This window comes from Musca domestica, unplaced genomic scaffold (assembly GCF_030504385.1).
Source record: "Musca domestica strain aabys unplaced genomic scaffold, Musca_domestica.polishedcontigs.V.1.1 18, whole genome shotgun sequence".
NCBI lineage: Eukaryota > Metazoa > Arthropoda > Insecta > Diptera > Muscidae > Musca > Musca domestica.
Genome location: NW_026712238.1, coordinates 13541413 through 13558095, shown reverse-complemented (window position 1 = coordinate 13558095; position 16683 = coordinate 13541413). Strand labels below are relative to the sequence as shown.

The following is a 16683-nucleotide window of genomic DNA, read 5'->3' as shown; positions in this document are numbered from 1 at the left end:
GTCAGAATGGCCATAGAGCTGTTGGAAAACAGATTCAATGAACGGGATGGACCGGTGACTATATATGTCGATAGTCAAGCGGCCCTAAAAGCTCAAAATTCTTTTATAATCAAATCTATGGCTGTTCTGGAGTGCAAGTTTGCCCTGGAAAAGGTAAAGTCGTTTGTCAAGCTCTGTTGGGTTCCTGGACACTGCAACATATCTGTTTTACGTTGGTAGCTATCCTATTTTTTTTTTTTTTTTTTGGTTTTTTAGTGGAACCTCTAATATTGCTTCGTTTTTTAGCATTGCCCAATTCTCTGTAGATAAGTGTAAATATCAATAAACTATTAACAAAATACCAACTGAAAACAGAAAAAAAACCCAAGAGAATATCAATTTAAACCAAGAAATTCAACTGCGCATCATTCTAAGCGTAGTAGCAAATATCAGCTATTAAATGCAGATACGTACTATTTCATCCATCTATTGGTTGTCTTTTCGTTGGTGTCGTAAATTCAAGCGATTGATAAGAGAGAGAGACCAACTGACAAACGAACGAAATAAACATTCACTTTGGAAATCAATGTGGCAGAACTGATAGATGATACCACAACAACATGCCATGGCGATAATAGTAGCAACAAAAAAATGTATTAATGCTGATATCGATGATGATGGAGTTTGTTGTTGCAGATGCAGTTGCTGTCTGTGGCTGCTGTTAATGTTGGAGTGATGATGGTGTTGCAGCTTTTTTTTGTTGCTACTGCTTTGGATGACATTGATGTCGATGCTGGTTGATGCAGTTGTTGCCAGTTGGTGGATGACAATGCAGGAAAATCAATAATTTCGAGTTTTTTAATGGGTGTAGGAAGTATGAAAAATTGAGTGCAGATCGGACATTGATTATGGGAAGGGATGAAGTTATTTATGGTTGAAAGGTATTATATCTGTAGACAAACTATAGTAAGTTTTCTGGGTGTAGGAGTTGGGTGTAGACCTATATATGAAATTTTTGTCATACGTCATTAGGATATTCAAACATGAAACAATTCGTGTGAATAATGTCGCTATTATCATCAAAATACCTATATAGGGGGATATCGTTATATGGGGACTATATCGAAACTTAGACCTATATTGACAGTTCTATGAAAGGATGTTTCTGATTGATTTCTCAATGCCCAGGGGAAACGACTGAAGCTAGAATATTGAAATTTTGCATGTGGGTCAACGTAGGCGGGTGGGGTTGAAATTAAACTGGGCCTGAACGTATACAGCTAAAATCCTGACATTTGATATAAAAATTGAGTTTGAGAAGCAGGATTGAGCAGGTGTACTATAATGGTACTACATTTGGGTTTTGGTTAAATGAATAGATCTGGATATTTAAAATGTTGTCATTGGGGTCTCTGCTGGTGGATAGGGTTAAGATAAAGAGGTGGGCCAGATCTTGCTTTGGTAAAAATATTGGGATACGTGAAATTTTGAAGAGAATCGGATGTTTCTTTCGCATCCATCTTCATGTTCTGTTAATAGAAATATTTGGAAGTGCCGAGTTTCACGTGTTATGGGCTTCGTGGTTTTTCCAAATTTTGACTCGTTGGGACAGATCCCAAAAGGATCTATATATTCCGTGTTCATACCAGATCTTCTGTTGATAGAAATATTGGGATGTACCAACTTTAAAAACAATCGAACTCTTACCTTACATTTTACAGGAATTATTATTATTCAAAATTTTGACCCTTTGTGTGGGAGGTAGTTGATGGGTGGACCAATATTGTCCATTTTTGCACCTGACCTAGTGCCGATAAAAACATTAGGATCTGCAAAATTTTGCATAAAATGTCTATACAGAAATATTTGATGTGAAAATTTAGACGTTTTGTCTGAGAGGTACCAGAAGAAGTGGACCGATATTGCGCATCTCCGAATCCGATCAAAGTTTGAATTACAGATATTGATGCATAATTTAGCAATACAAACTCTTGTAGGAAGAGAAATCCGACAGGAAAATTGCTCAACTGACCGTTAGAATCACTTCCATAAAAAGTACACCTATAGCAGGCCTCCTCAGTAAACAAGACCTGTTCAAGATATCATATGAATTGAAGGTTCTTTTTTATATATAAAACTTGTATACAAGGTATTTTATGTATAGAAGATCCATAAAAGTTCTTCTACGAGCAGAAAACAAGGCTTTCTATTTATGGGAGGCCGATGAAAAGTCTTAAAAGTGTAGAGGGACTTTATAGCCTACACCACAAGGGTATTATGTCTTTGTGCATTTGTTTGTAACAGGCAAAAGTAAACGAGATATACCCATAGTTCCTTTTGATGATCTGCATAGATTAACATTATGTGTCGATTTATGTATGTGCGTCCGTCTGCCTGTACATGTATTTTTGTAAAAAAAAATGTATTGTCCGATCCAAATGAAATTTTGTACAAGTCACTTGTTTAAACCATGATGAACCCTATTGGAATTAGAGATAATAGGTCAACATTTAGATATAGCTCCCACATATATATCTTCTTCTTCCGATCCCAAATAGTATGGACATAAGTATGCAAAATTAGTTCAGATATAGCTATAGCTCTCATATATATTTTTGACCTCCGCAGCCGTCATATGCACTCTGTAACAACGGTATTTGGGGAAATATATCTAATACAGCAGAGAAATATCTTTCCCAAATTTTACCGAGATCGGTTCAGATTTGAATATAGCTCCCATATATATCTTCGTCCGATTTGTCTTTTTTGGTGCACCAAACGTGTAATATTAGCCCAAATGGGATGGAATTTGGCACTTACGACCAAATTGAGCCTAAAATCCTGTATGTCAAACTTGGTTAAAATCAGCTCAGATATAGCTATAACTCCCATATATATTGTTCAACCGATTTGTTATATTTTTATACTCTCCACCATAGTATATTCAGTTTGTCATTCCGTATCATAAAGTCGACCCCGTCCAATATTTAGACTTTGTTTGCTGGTTTTATTAGGCGACCTACAAAAAGTCTTCTATGTGTTGAAGACTTGTAGAAGTCCATGTATGGTTTAAATACCTATGGTATAAACACCTATTATATATATTGAAGACTATGAAATACCAATAGAAGGTTGCCTATGTATCAAAGTCCTTCTATTATGGTCTATACTTAAAATAAATATAATTAAAAAATAAATTTACACCAATATTGAAAATTTCCCCTCACTTATTACTGGGACCTCGTACAAACTTCATCTTATTTAATCAGTCAGCGATGAACTGTCTTAGCCCCCCAGTCGAAAGATTGGTTCAAGAGATTGATTTCAATTACGATTTGAAAATATAGAAGAAAAAAACGAAATCAGTTTTTATTTAACTCTCGTCCCGGTCGGATCGATCGCCTGCTTATTTGAAGATAAGAGACAATATTGGAAATAAAATATTGAATACGTAAACAAAAAAATGGCCTGCCCTTATGCAACAACATTTAATGGGTGCGTTTTCCGAAAAGAAAAAATTTAAATGTCAAAATAATGTTAAAAATAAACGATTGGGGGGGATCTGTGATACTCAAGTTAAAAAAAAGAAAAACAAATCGAAAGCTCAATGGGGTTAAGAGAAAATAGAAAAATTACTGAATGGACGTTTTATTGTAAAGATTTCAAAGTGTTTATAATAAACACTGCAACGTATATCCTGTTGAAAGCAACGTGATAAAAAATATATGTCTTAATTTGATATTGATTTTTATAACAAAAATTCGAAAATTCGGAACGAAATTAAAAAAAAGGAACAAAGGTTAAAATTTCATGACCCAATTATTCCTGATTATTTCACAATTTTGCGCAGCCCTAAAAATAAAATGTAGGCTCATATAGGCATATCGCTGTGTGGAATCTGACCCTCAATTTTGGAAAATAAACAAATTGAGAATAAAAAAAAAAATTACTTACATTGTTTGTGCGTTGGTCAGTTCTGAAATTAAAAAATAGAAAAAAAAATAAATAAAAAAGAAAAATCATAAAAAAAAATATTAATCACGGAATAGAGAAAGACCTAGAATTCTTTACAAATTAGGTATAAGTTCATTAATTATTTATGTAAATGCCCTATTGGCTAGCTAACTTAAGTTAGAGATGCCCTTTATGATAAAAGATGGGATTAAAAAATAGAACAAAAATCTGACTTGACAGATTGTAGAATAGTAAGTGGTTCCGCATCGGATAGTGGATGCTCTCTCGTTAGTCCAAGTGTTCTCTTGAAAGAAATTCAGTAGTGGGACAGTAACAATACAATAATGTTGCATGTGAAGATGGAACATATAGGCCGGCCCACCTGCCGCATAAAATGTTAGAGTTTTGATAAACAATTATTCGAATAAAATTGGAGATAAATGTCCAATTTTCTTTAAATTCACATTCCAGTATTTTTATCGATATTCGTATGCTTCGATATTTTCCAAAAATAGAACAGTGTTGGCCTGTTTGTTCGGGATACCATAGTATTTTTTTTGTTGCAAAATAGTCAGGCTAAATCCCGTTATTGTTGTTTTATGCTACTTCGTTCAGTTAGAACGAAAGCATAACAAGTGGAGAAAGATGTAAATGTTTATAAGTGCGGTTGTAAGATTTAGAAGAAGATTTTCCAAAAGAATTTTAGTTTTATTTAATTCTTTGGTTCCTCTTCTATTGAGCTTACGATCTCGTCATTTGGGTAAAAATGTTTTTTTTTGTCACAGAAGTTATTTCTAAAATAACTTCTGGGGAGAATATCCCAGACAAAAAACAAGGGAACTGGTGAGGATTGGTGGTTCTTTCCGAATTCCCTGCCTTACCCCCTGGTAAACACTACCACCGTTCTCCACTAATAAACAAATGTTGTTTTTGTAAAAACAACAATAAAGGGATTAAGCCTGACCATTTTGCAACTACAAAATTTTACGAAAAGTATAAAATATCTCATATAAGACGATGGAAGTAGTCGATATATTCCAAATCTTACTTATGCCTGATACGAAATTGAATATAATGACCCATCCCCACGGAGCCCCGTCCAACAGTTGAAAATACAAATCGTCATTGAGTAATCCGCATGCTGCACCCGAAAAAGTCCAAACTTGGCCCATTGTTATAAAGCGACGTGTGAAAATGGAAAATATTGAATAAACCCTTCTAACCCTCTCCCATAGTATGTCAAAATGTCCGAAAAGAATAACCATCTTAAGATGAGGTATCATTATCAGATTTTTCACTATTTTTTTTTCTGTGGACTATCACCCTATGTACGTCCCTGCTGCATTATATTTACAACATTAGGTGTAGAGAACGGTACCTCCCGATAATCGTTATTTAAATCCTTCTTCATCCCCTTATTACGATTTTTTTTAAATTGGTATTTGAAGTTTTTATCGATTCTAGATACGTTGGCCGAACGTTAATTATATATTTTCACTTTCACTTCAGTCCCCATTTGAGGTACCTTCGAATTTTCGATAATTTAAGATTTTAGCTACATTTTCTATTGAATTTGTTGGATTTGTTAAAATTCGGTATTTGCAGTTCGTAATGGGTTCTGCCTTCCGTGGCGTTACTTTTCTTCATTGGTCTATATATCTGGGGATTATGCTCCACAACAAATGGTCACACTCTCCATGGGGATTATGTCTATATTCCATACTCACGTCAGAACTTTGCTTAAAAAAAAGAATGGACCGATATCTTCACAGCAGATCTTGTATTAGTAGAAATAATGGTATGTGTAAAATTTGAAGGCAGTTGGATGCTTTTTTCGGATTTTATGATCGTTTTCGTTATTCAAAATTTTTACCCTTTCAGAGGGAGATACCACAAGATTATTCAAAATGTTGACCCTTTTCCTTTCTCGTCGACTATCTCCAACTCTATATACGTTTGATAATATTATTACGATGTTTGGACCAAATCGGATACTCCCCCTTCGAGAGTTATCGTGTGCACCAGCCAGTCAGACAGACGGACGGACGCACATCGCTAGATCGACTCCAAATGTCCTGAAACGGAAGATACGTGGCGTCTTAAACGTTTATTTCGATGAGGCACTTTTGGATGTATCAAATGATATATACCCTCTCTAGCCATATGGCTGAGGGTATAAAAATTAGGGGCATTAACTGCCTTTTGTCGCATACGTATAGAATATACGAGGGCGGTTCGAAAACTTCTAAGCATATCAATGATGGAGAATAGTTAGTTTTTCAAAAATATTTTTATTTTTCAATATAACCTCCTGGTCAAGCAACTTCGTTGATTTTAGCCATTGTTAAAACACTCTTGCGCGTTGTCTTGATGAAAAATTATTTTTTTGTGTTGTAAGCCAGGACGTTTTTCTCGAATTTGTACATTTAATTAATCCAAATAGTTGCAATGGTACTCAGGGATACCCTTTTGCAGATAGTCAATCAATAAAATACCTTTGAAGTCCCAAAAAACCGTTGCCGTAACCTTACCAGCCGATTGAATTGTTTTTTGCCTTCTTTCGGGCACTTCTTCCAGCTTCAGTTCATTGTTTGGATCCAAGTCCCATCAATAGTTATGAAACGACGCTTAAAATCCATTTTAATTCGGTCATATCAATTAACATTTCTCAAAATAAATTAAAATAATAAAGGAACGTTTGAATAAAATTTTTAATAAATTTGAATGCTCGGAAATTTAAATAATTTTATTTTATTATCTATATTATTTAGAGCCGAGCATGATGACAAGGCGGTGCCATTAAGCACTGAAGTTGGAAAGATCTACGGTGAATATTTGATGCTGGAGAAAATCTTAAGTGCGCAATGCATGCTGTCCGAGGTGGACAATCGTCCAGTGCACGATGAGCATTTATTCATCATTACACATCAGGGTAAGATTGAAATAAAATTACAATTTAATGTAAACAAGTGAAAGTGAAAAAAAGTCGTTAGTTCGGCCGGGCTGAACTTTGAATACCCTCCACAATTCGGAACTAATTTGGCAATTTTCAAAAAAGAAAAATAAAATAAAATGTAAAAAAATCGGTGAATAGTGTAGCTAAAATCACCAAAATACCACATATAGGGAGGCCCCCTTATATGGGGGCTATACGAAGGGGTGGACCTGTACCGACAATTTTCTGTCAAAGGCTGTAGTATCCATTACGAACTTCAAATACCAAATTTGAAACATTTCCGGTGAATAATCAAAATGTCAATTATAGGGAGGTGCCGCTATATGGGAGGTATACAGGGTGAGATGAAAAAACTGCAACCTATTTCAGACTGCTGTTATTTCTATCCCACTCGTCCTATAGCTGTTAAAATTATTCCAGTGATAGCTCATTATATTATTTACAAGCGTACAAAAAAAATATTCGCATTTAAATGTGAATAAGTCTCGTGATCAGAAAATATCGCAATATTCCATTCGGCAAATATTGAAAAATGAGCTCGGGGTAAAGCCATTGAAATTCCAAAAAGTGCAAGAACTTACACCGCAACGGAAATAAAATAGACTCAGAAGAGCTAAAGAGTTGCTTCGCTTGGCCAAAAGTGGTGAACTGCCGAATTTGGTTTTCTCCGATGGGAAAACATTTGTTGTCCAGCAGTTCGCCGGCCACAAACAAAATGATCGTGTTTACTTGCCCAAGAGGTCAGCTGAAAATGTGCACCTTCGGTCACCGGCCACCAGAACGCAAGCGCCGGCCATGGTGATGGTGTGGGCCGCCATAACGGCCGATGGTCGCTCTCCGCTCGTATTAATCGACCGTGGCTCAGAATAAATGCCGAATATTATCGCGAAAATATTGCCGCAGACCTTGGACATTTCAACAGGACTCAGCACCATTGCACTCAGCACGCGCCACCCAAAAATGGTAACAAATTTAGGTTCCTCGTTTCATTTCCAGCGCACAATAGCCACCAATACCAATTCATTGGCCTATTGTGTCTGGGCTATTTTGGAAAGCAAGGTTGGCACTAACAAATACCAAACCGTCGATCGCCTCAAGCAAGCGCTTCGCCGGGAATGGGCCGAAATACCGCAGAGCAACATTCGGGCAGCGTGTGACGGTTTCATTGGCCGTTTGAAGGCCATAATTCGTGCCAAAGGTGACGAATTCAAAAAAATCCAAACTTTTTCTAAAATTTGGTGCTATTTCCAAGAGGTTTCGTTCAATAAATTTAAAACAAAAATGAAAAAATTTTGGCGTTTGAATTTGTTGCAGTTTTTTATATCACCCTGAAAAGTACTAAGTGTTTTCGAATTTTTTGTAGAAATAGAGTTGGAAATCTAAAATTTAATATTAAAATTATAATAAAGTAATACAAATTAATAATTGCCATTAGTCGACTCATTCTGGATTTCCACAAAACCATAGATTTTGTCTTCCCCGTCTGACACTATTTTTTTCTTACATCTTTTGTATTTCCAGCCTACGAATTATGGTTTAAGCAAATCATTTTCGAATTGGACTCCATACGTGAAATGTTGAACAGCGAAGTGATTGAAGAAACCAAAACTTTGGAGATTTTGAAACGTCTTAATCGTGTCGTGATGATTTTCAAGGTAAATGGACAAATTTTGAATTTGAATAAAAAATAAAATATATCAAACTCTTCCCCCCAGCTACTTGTCGATCAAGTGCCCATTTTGGAAACCATGACCCCCTTGGACTTTATGGACTTCCGTAACTATTTGGCACCGGCATCGGGTTTCCAGAGTTTACAATTTCGTTTGATTGAAAACAAGTTGGGCGTGAAATCCGAACATCGTGTGAAATATAATCAAAAATATTCGGAGGCTTTTGGCAATAATAGTGAATCGGTAAATGCCATTATTCGATCGGAAACGGAACCATCTCTATTGGAGCTCATTGAAAAATGGTTGGAAAGGACACCAGGTTTGGAGGAGAATGGTTTTAATTTTTGGCATAAATTTCAAGTTAGTGTCGATAAGTTTTTGGCCCAGCAGGAGAAGAGTGCAATGGTGAGTGGGGGGTGTGAAAGGAAGCAAAGATAAAAATAAATATTAAAACATTTGTCTTTTGTTTCCAGAGCGAACCTGTGGAGATTGCCAGAAACTATCGCCTGATGGATATTGAAAAACGTCGTGAAGTCTACCGCAGTATCTTTGATCCAGCTGTCCATGAGGCTCTGGTTTCCCGTGGCGATCGTCGTTTCAGTCACAAAGCCTTGCAGGGAGCTATTATGATAACCTTCTACAGGGATGAGCCACGTTTCAGCCAACCCCATCAATTGTTGACTTTGCTCATGGACATCGATTCGTTGATTACCAAATGGAGATGTAAGTTGAAATGAATATAACATTTTAAAGGAGACAAATTTAAAATTGCTCCGGCTTTTTGCTCTTGTCAGCAATAACTGGAATGTGCAATGGATCGGAGACCCCAATCTAAATTCATAAAATAGTAAAGTATAAGACTTAATAATTCATCAACCCCCAGACAAACCGGCTGAAGCTAGAATCTTGAAATTTTTGTGAGAGACACTCTTGGTTCGAAAAGGGACCAGATAATGCTGAGTTTTTGGTAATTGGTACTAGAATGATAAAAAAAAGTATTGAATGGTACCTTTGTACTTGAGAAAGCAGTAGGATAAAGGTGGTAAATTTAAGGTTGCTTCGATTTCTTGTTCTTGTCAGCAATCATTGGAATATGAAATAGCTCGGAGACCCCAATCTATATTCATAAAAATGTAAGGTATTTGACTGACTGACTAACTCAACGATTCATCAACGCCCAGAACAAACCGGGTGAAGCAAATTTTGGGTGAGGCTCATTCTTAGTCCGACATGGGCCAGATAAAACTGAATTTTTGGAAATTGGTACTAGAACGATACGAAAAGTATTAAATGGTACTAAGTATAGTACCCTTTGTATTTGAGGAAGCAGTAGAGCTGGAACTCTTAAATTTGGAAGGAGGGTCACTGATGGAGTGTATGATAGATGTACCAAAGGGTTTTTGGAAATTCGTAGGAGTTTTTGGAAATTTGCACTATAAGTGTACGAAAAGTACTACATTTCCTACCATTTCGTAACATATGAACGGTTAGAGCTAAAAACTTAAAATTTGGAATGGGAGTAGTTTTGGATTTGTGTACTTATGTATACAAAAATTACTAAACGGTACTAAATTTAGTACAATTTTAATTTCAATTTGGAGGAAGGGATGGAGCTGAAATCCTGAAATTTGAAATTAACATTATTGGTGAAGTGTAGTATTGGGCTATGGGGGAAGTTTTCGAATTTTATACTTATGTGGAAGAAAAGTACTAAATGGTACTAAATTTGGTACAATTTCGTTTTGGGTGAACCAAAAGAACTGGAATTCTGAAATTTAGATTACTGTTGTATTTTAGGACTGTGGAATGTTGGTAGTTTTGGAATTTCGTACTTATGTGTACTAAATTTGGTACAATTTAAATTTTGGGAGCACCATTAGATTTGGAATCTTGAAATTTGGAAATAAGATTACTATTGCATAGGTAGGTAGTTTTGAAAACTCGTACTAATGTGTACTAAATGGTACTAAATTTGGTACAAATTAAATTTTGGGAGAACCGAGAGAGTTGGAATTCTGAAATTTGAAAATAAGATTTCTATTGGAATGTACGATGTAGGTTGTTATGAAAATTTGCGCTTAAGTGCACTAATTGGTACTAAATTTGGTACAATTTGGATTTGGGTGAACCAATAGAGCTGGATTACTTTCGGAGTGTAGGACTGGGTTATGTAGGAAGTTTTGGAAATTCGTATTTATTTGTACTATATTGGTACTAAATTTGGTACAAATTGGAATTGTAATGAACCGATGGAGCTGGAATTTTTAAATTTGGATTGAAAGTCACTGATGTAGTGCAGGATAGATGCACCAAAGTGTTATTGAAAATTCGGACTTAAAGGTTACGAAAACTTCTAAAATGGTATTAAACTTCTTAAATGGTATCATTTGGTATTATGTGAACGGATAGAGCTATAAACTTAAAAATAGGTATGAAAATCAAGGTAGCAAACTATGTTTGATACATGAATGAGATTTTGAAAATGTGTACTAAGTGTGTGATCTGTACAATCCGGTACTAAATTTGGAACATTTAGCTTTAGAGTGAATGGATGCATCTGGAACTTTGAAAGTTTGTACTGTTGATAGATTTGTGATAAAGAGGTGGTCTTGGGAAATGTGTACTACAAGTACACGAAAAGTACTAAATAGTACTATATTTGGTGGAATTTGGTATTGACCTCGACATTTGGAGCTGGTTTCGGAAATGTGTACTATAATTGTACGAAGAGCACTAAATAGTACAAAATTTGGTTTTAAGTGAAAGTGGAAGAATTGATTAAAAATTCCTGGAATCCTCTAATTTGATGTTTAGATTACAAATGGTATCTGTGTTTGAGATTTTCCTGCTATTTCTAAATACGTCCTATGTTTGCATGAAAAGTACTAAATGGTACAAAATTTGGTACTGGGTGAAGGAATAGAGATGCAATCCCGACATTTGATATTGAGGACTCTGCTGGTATTTGGGTTAAAGATATAGAGGTGTTTGGGGAAATTTGTACTAAAAGTGTCTGCAAAGTACTAAATAGTACTAAATTTAATAAAATTTAGTATTCGGTGAGTAGATAGTGCTTGAAATCCGAAATTTGGTATTTAGGTCGCTGTTCATGTCAAGTCCTGACATATAGAGGTGGTTTTGGAAATGTGTGCCACAATTGTACGAAAAGTACCGAATGGTACGGCAATTAGTATTGGATGAAGGGATAGAGATAAAATTCTGACGTTTGATATTAAGATTACTGTTGGTATCTGGAATTGAGATTTGGTGGTGGTTTGGAAATGTCTTCTATATTTGTACGAAAAGTGTTAAATAGTACTATGTTTGGTACAATTTGGTATTGAGCGAACAGATAGTGCTTGAAATCTGAAGTTTGGTATTAGGGTCGCATCTCATGTGTAGCCTGGACATTTGAAGGTGGTTTCGGTAATTTGTAGTATAATTGTGCGAAAAAGGCTAATTGGTTCTAAATTTGGTTTTGGGTGAAGGGATAGAGAAAAAATTCTGAATTTTTATATTTCGATTACTGATAGTATCTGCATTTGAGATTTGGAGGTGAGTCTGGAAATGTGTGCTATTATTGTACTAAATGGTACTAAATTTAATATTGGGTGAAGGTATAGGGCTGGAATTCCTGAATTCAATATTGAGGCATCTGTTGGAATATGCAATTGAGATATGGGGGTGGTTTTGGATATGAGTACTGTAATTGTACTAAGTGGTACTAAATTTTGGTAATGGGTGAAGAAGTAGAGCTGGAATCCTGAAATTTTATATGGATGTCACTGTTGGTAGCTTTGGTTAAGATATTGAGGTGGTTTTGGAAATGTATACTACAATTGTTCAGAAAGTACTTAATGGTACTAAATTTTGTATTGTGTGCAGGGAAAGATATGGAATCCTCCAAGTTGATATTGTGGGCTCTGTTTGTATCTGAGGTTGAAATTTGGAGGTGTGTTTGCTTACTATAGTTGTTCGAAAAGTATAAAATGGTAATACATTTTTTATTGGGTGAAGGGAAAGAATTCTCAAATTTGATATTTAGGGCTCTGTTTGTATCTGGAATTAAGATATGGAGATTGTTTTGAAAATGCGTACTTGACCTGTACTAAAAGAATAAAAAATTGGAAAAGGACAAAGAGAGAGATTATTGTTTGTGTCTGTAGTTGAGAAGAGGAGCTGGTTATGGAAATTCGCACTGTGAACTTAAGAAAACTTCAAAATGCTACGAAATGTGGTGTTGGGTATTGGGATAGAGATGGAATTCAGAAAATTTGGCATCGAGGTTATTGTCTGTACCAAGGGTTGGAGTTGGTTTGGGACATGCATGAATGAATGAATGAAACTAACGAATTTAAAATTTTGTTTGTGGTCATTTCGCTGACAAGGTACCGGGCACTTGCTAGTTAGTAAAGATCCGAAGCAAACACTGAGACTGTCTGTGAAACTAAAATAGAGTCTACATTACGAGTATTTAATATATGGCTTTAGGGATTTCACATCATTTTGGATTATGTCCGAAATGATTTGTATTGAAACTGGACTTTATCGACTCAAGTTTATATCGAGCAACCATATAACAATCCTTATAATTTTACATAAATTATAATTTTACATAAAAAAACTTTGAACACAACTTACAACTAAATGAAATTTAAAAATATTCTCTCTTATTGCATAAAAGGTTCAATATACCGGAAAAAAACTAGATTTTCTAGAAAAAAATATACCAAAATATCTGAAAAGTAACAAATTTGGAAGAAGGCCTGGGCCATCCTGCATTTACTCCTTTCTTTTGTGTTTATTCCTGAAAATGACATAATAAAAAAATAAAACCTATATTTTTTAATTTTCTTTTGCAGATAATCACGTTATTATGGTACAACGCATGATTGGCTCCCAGCAATTGGGTACTGGCGGCTCTTCCGGTTATCAATACTTGAGATCAACCCTAAGGTATAATACTAAATTATTATTTTCCTAAAATAAGTTAAAATAAAATTGACTTTTAATTTCAGTGATCGCTACAAGGTATTTTTGGATTTATTCAACCTATCCACATTCTTGATACCACGTGAGGCCATACCACCATTGGATGCATCAATGCGAAAGGAATTAATTAATTAACATTTTTTTATAAAAAATCCAAAATTAATAAAATTGTTTATAGAAATAAAATTAAATAAAAAAAAATAATTATTTTGATTTGCCTCCTGTGAGGATTGAACTCACGACCCCTGGTTTACAAGACCAGTGCTCTGCCACTGAGCTAAAGAGGCTCATGCTGTGGTGAGTTTACAGTTTTCATAAGTATCACACACACACGTACCCAATGGGACCGCCAATGTTAGTAATTGATCTACACCTCACCATAGTTTTGTTTGTTTTAAAAATAGATTCATTTGACAATACCATACCACACCAAGAACAACTAACAACATTACAGGTGTTGTGGGCATTATTGTTGTTGTTCCTATTGCTATTGTTGTTACATAGTTATTTCAATGTTATTCTTTATCAATTATTTGAAGAACTATTATTGTAAAGTTGGTTATTAGATTGAGTAGTTTTCATATGATGAATAAATGTGAAGAATTTTAAAAATTACAATCAATGACAAGAAGGAAGCTCGAATCCCCTAAATTTTAAATGGTAAAGTGAATTTTTGCGTAGTTGACCCTAACCTATAGTAGTTTCGAAAGACCTAAGAAATTTCTTTCGAAAAACTTTGGGGGTAGTTTCTCCAATTGATGGGTATACGTTATAATGTAAATATTTGGAACATAGAAGAGAAATGTAAATGTCTTTTAAGGCTCTTCCATTCCTCACAAGACTTCAAACATGCCTTCCATTCACAGAAGGTTTCCAAAAGTCTTCCCCTGTATTGAATACCTAAAAAAAGTATTTTCGCAACTGTTATTTCCCTAGAAGATTTCAAAAATATCTTCCCTTTAGAGAAGAACTGAAAAATTTATTTTTTCCATAAAGAAATCATTCCTCCATAGGATTTCTTGAAAATGTTTTCTCCCTTTAAAGGATCCCCTCTACTTAGAGACCTCAAAACCTGCCTCTATAGAAGAACTGAAAAAGTTATTTTTTCCATAAAAGAAATTAAAAATAAAAATATTTTCTTAATAGGAATTCTCGAAAACGTCTTCACCCTATAGAGGGCCTCTAAAGATTACCCTCTATTTAGAAAAACTCAAAATGGTCGTCTCTTCATTGAACACTTCAAAAGGGATTATTCTCCATATAAGACTCCAAAAAATTCTTATCACCATAGTTGATATTGAAAAGTTCTCAATGGGGTTTTTCTTCCCAGAGAAGCTCAAGTCCTTCTTTTCGCAGAAGACCTTTAAATGGTATCCTTTTTATAGAAGGTTTCATAAAGGAAACCTTAAAATCCTCTGCCAATAGAAGACTCCAAAATATCTTCGCTTCATAGAACTCCATAAAAACTCTTCCCTCTAGAAGACCTTTGAAAAGTCACCTTCAATAAAAGGCCATAAAAGACATAAAAGAGGTATCCTTCTCGCACAAGATCTCAAAACAGCCTTATCTTCACAGAAGACGCCGAAACATTCTTCCCTTCACAGAAAACATCCAGGCTTTCTCTCAGAAGAAGAAGAATGGCGTCCTCTTCATAGAATACCTCAAGACCTAACGCCTAAGGGTTCTCTCCATGCTTAACCTAAACTTTCTGTTTCTGTTTTTAGACAATCCTAAAAAGTCTTCACTCTACAGGGTGAGACGAAAAAACTGCAACTAACTGCAGACTGCTGTCATTTCTAAGCCACTCATCCGACAGCTGTTAAAATTATTCCAGTGACAGCTCATTATATTGTTTACATGCGTGCAAAAGCATTTTGGTAAGAATTTTTCGAGAAAAAAGGTTGTTCGGAATTCAAGCGTGATAGTGTATCTAGCTGGAAAACCACAAGTGGCTATCGTTAGAGCCATCCAGCATTTAAATGTGAATAAATCTTTTGTGTCTCGTACCGTGATACTGGTAGCGTAGCCCAACGTCAAGGAATTGAACGGAAACAAACAGCAACATCAGCAGAAATGGTTCGAAAAGTAAAGAAGTGACTTGATCAAAACCCGCGTTGCAGTGACCGAAAAATGGCTCGTGAGCTGAACATATTGCAATATTCCATTCGGCAAATATTGAAAAATGAGCTCGGGGTAAAGCCATTGACATTTCAACAAGTGCAAAAACTTACACCGCAACGGAAAGAAAATAGACTCAAAAGAGCTAAAGAGTTGCTTCCCTTGGCCGAAAGTGGTGAACTGCCGAATTTTGTTTTCTCCAATAAGAAAACTTTCGTTGTCCAGGAGTTTGTAAACAAACAAAATGATCGTGTTTACTTGCCAAAGAGGTCGGCTGAAAATGTGCACATTCTATTTGCCACCAGAACTCAAGCGCCGGCCATGGTGATGGTGTGGGTCGCCATAACAGCCGATGATCGCTCTCCGCTCGTATGAATCGACTGTGACATCAGAATAAATGCCGAATATTATAGCGAAAATATTCTGGAGGGTGTATTGAAGTCTTGGGCACGCAGACCTTGGACATTCCAACAGGACTCAGCACCATCGCACTCAACACGCTCCACCCAAAAATAGTTACAAAATGAAGTTCCTCGCTTCATTTCCAGCGCACCATTTCCAGCTACCAAAATCTCCGGATACCAATCCGTTGGACTATTGTGTCTGGAGTATTTTGGAAGGCAAGGTTGGCACTAAAAAAATACCAAAGTGTCGATCTCCTCAAGCAAGCGCTTCGCCGGGAATGTGCCAAAATACCGCAGAGCAGCATTTGGTCAGTGTGTGACGGTTTTATTGGTCATTTGAAGGCCATAATTCGTGCCAAATGCGACCAATTCGAACAAATCTAAACTTATTCTAAAATTTGATGCTATTTCCGACATTTTTTGGTTTCGTTCAATAAAATTAAAAAAAAAAAATGTAAAAATCATGGCGTTCGACTTTGTTGCATTTTTTTATCTCATCCTGCATACAAGGCCTTTTCAGAGTCTTCTCTGCAGAACTCACAATGGAGCGTTTTCGGAAAATATTAAAAGGGTGACTGCCTATGTAATTCCTCCGTCCTGACCAACATAG

The 16683-nt window shown here is 35.6% G+C and overlaps 1 protein-coding gene and 1 non-coding gene across 2 annotated transcripts; one reads left to right on the top strand and one right to left on the bottom strand.

Annotated features, from left to right (window-relative positions):
* Window positions 1-3332: 3332 nt before the first annotated feature.
* Window positions 3333-13729, top strand: LOC101890019 (tryptophan 2,3-dioxygenase). Its single transcript, XM_005177481.4, has 7 exons — window positions 3333-3474; window positions 6705-6865; window positions 8411-8544; window positions 8605-8964; window positions 9033-9282; window positions 13422-13515; window positions 13578-13729. The coding sequence occupies exons 1-7, from the start codon at window positions 3443-3445 to the stop codon at window positions 13684-13686; spliced, it is 1140 nt and encodes a 379-aa protein (XP_005177538.1). The 5' UTR covers window positions 3333-3442; the 3' UTR covers window positions 13687-13729.
* Window positions 13730-13766: 37 nt separating this feature from the next.
* TRNAT-UGU (transfer RNA threonine (anticodon UGU)) lies at window positions 13767-13838 on the bottom strand. Its single transcript has one exon. It is a non-coding gene; the product is annotated as a tRNA-Thr (tRNA).
* Window positions 13839-16683: the final 2845 nt, after the last annotated feature.

Excerpts from the sequence above, each read along its gene's own strand:
- LOC101890019 (XM_005177481.4), top strand. The coding sequence starts at position 3,443 with ATGGCCTGCCCTTATGCAACAACATTTAATGG. Across the intron at positions 9,283-13,421 it reads GTTGATTACCAAATGGAGAT|ATAATCACGTTATTATGGTA; the intron begins GTAAGTTGAAAT and ends TTTCTTTTGCAG. Across the intron at positions 13,516-13,577 it reads TACTTGAGATCAACCCTAAG|TGATCGCTACAAGGTATTTT; the intron begins GTATAATACTAA and ends TTTTAATTTCAG.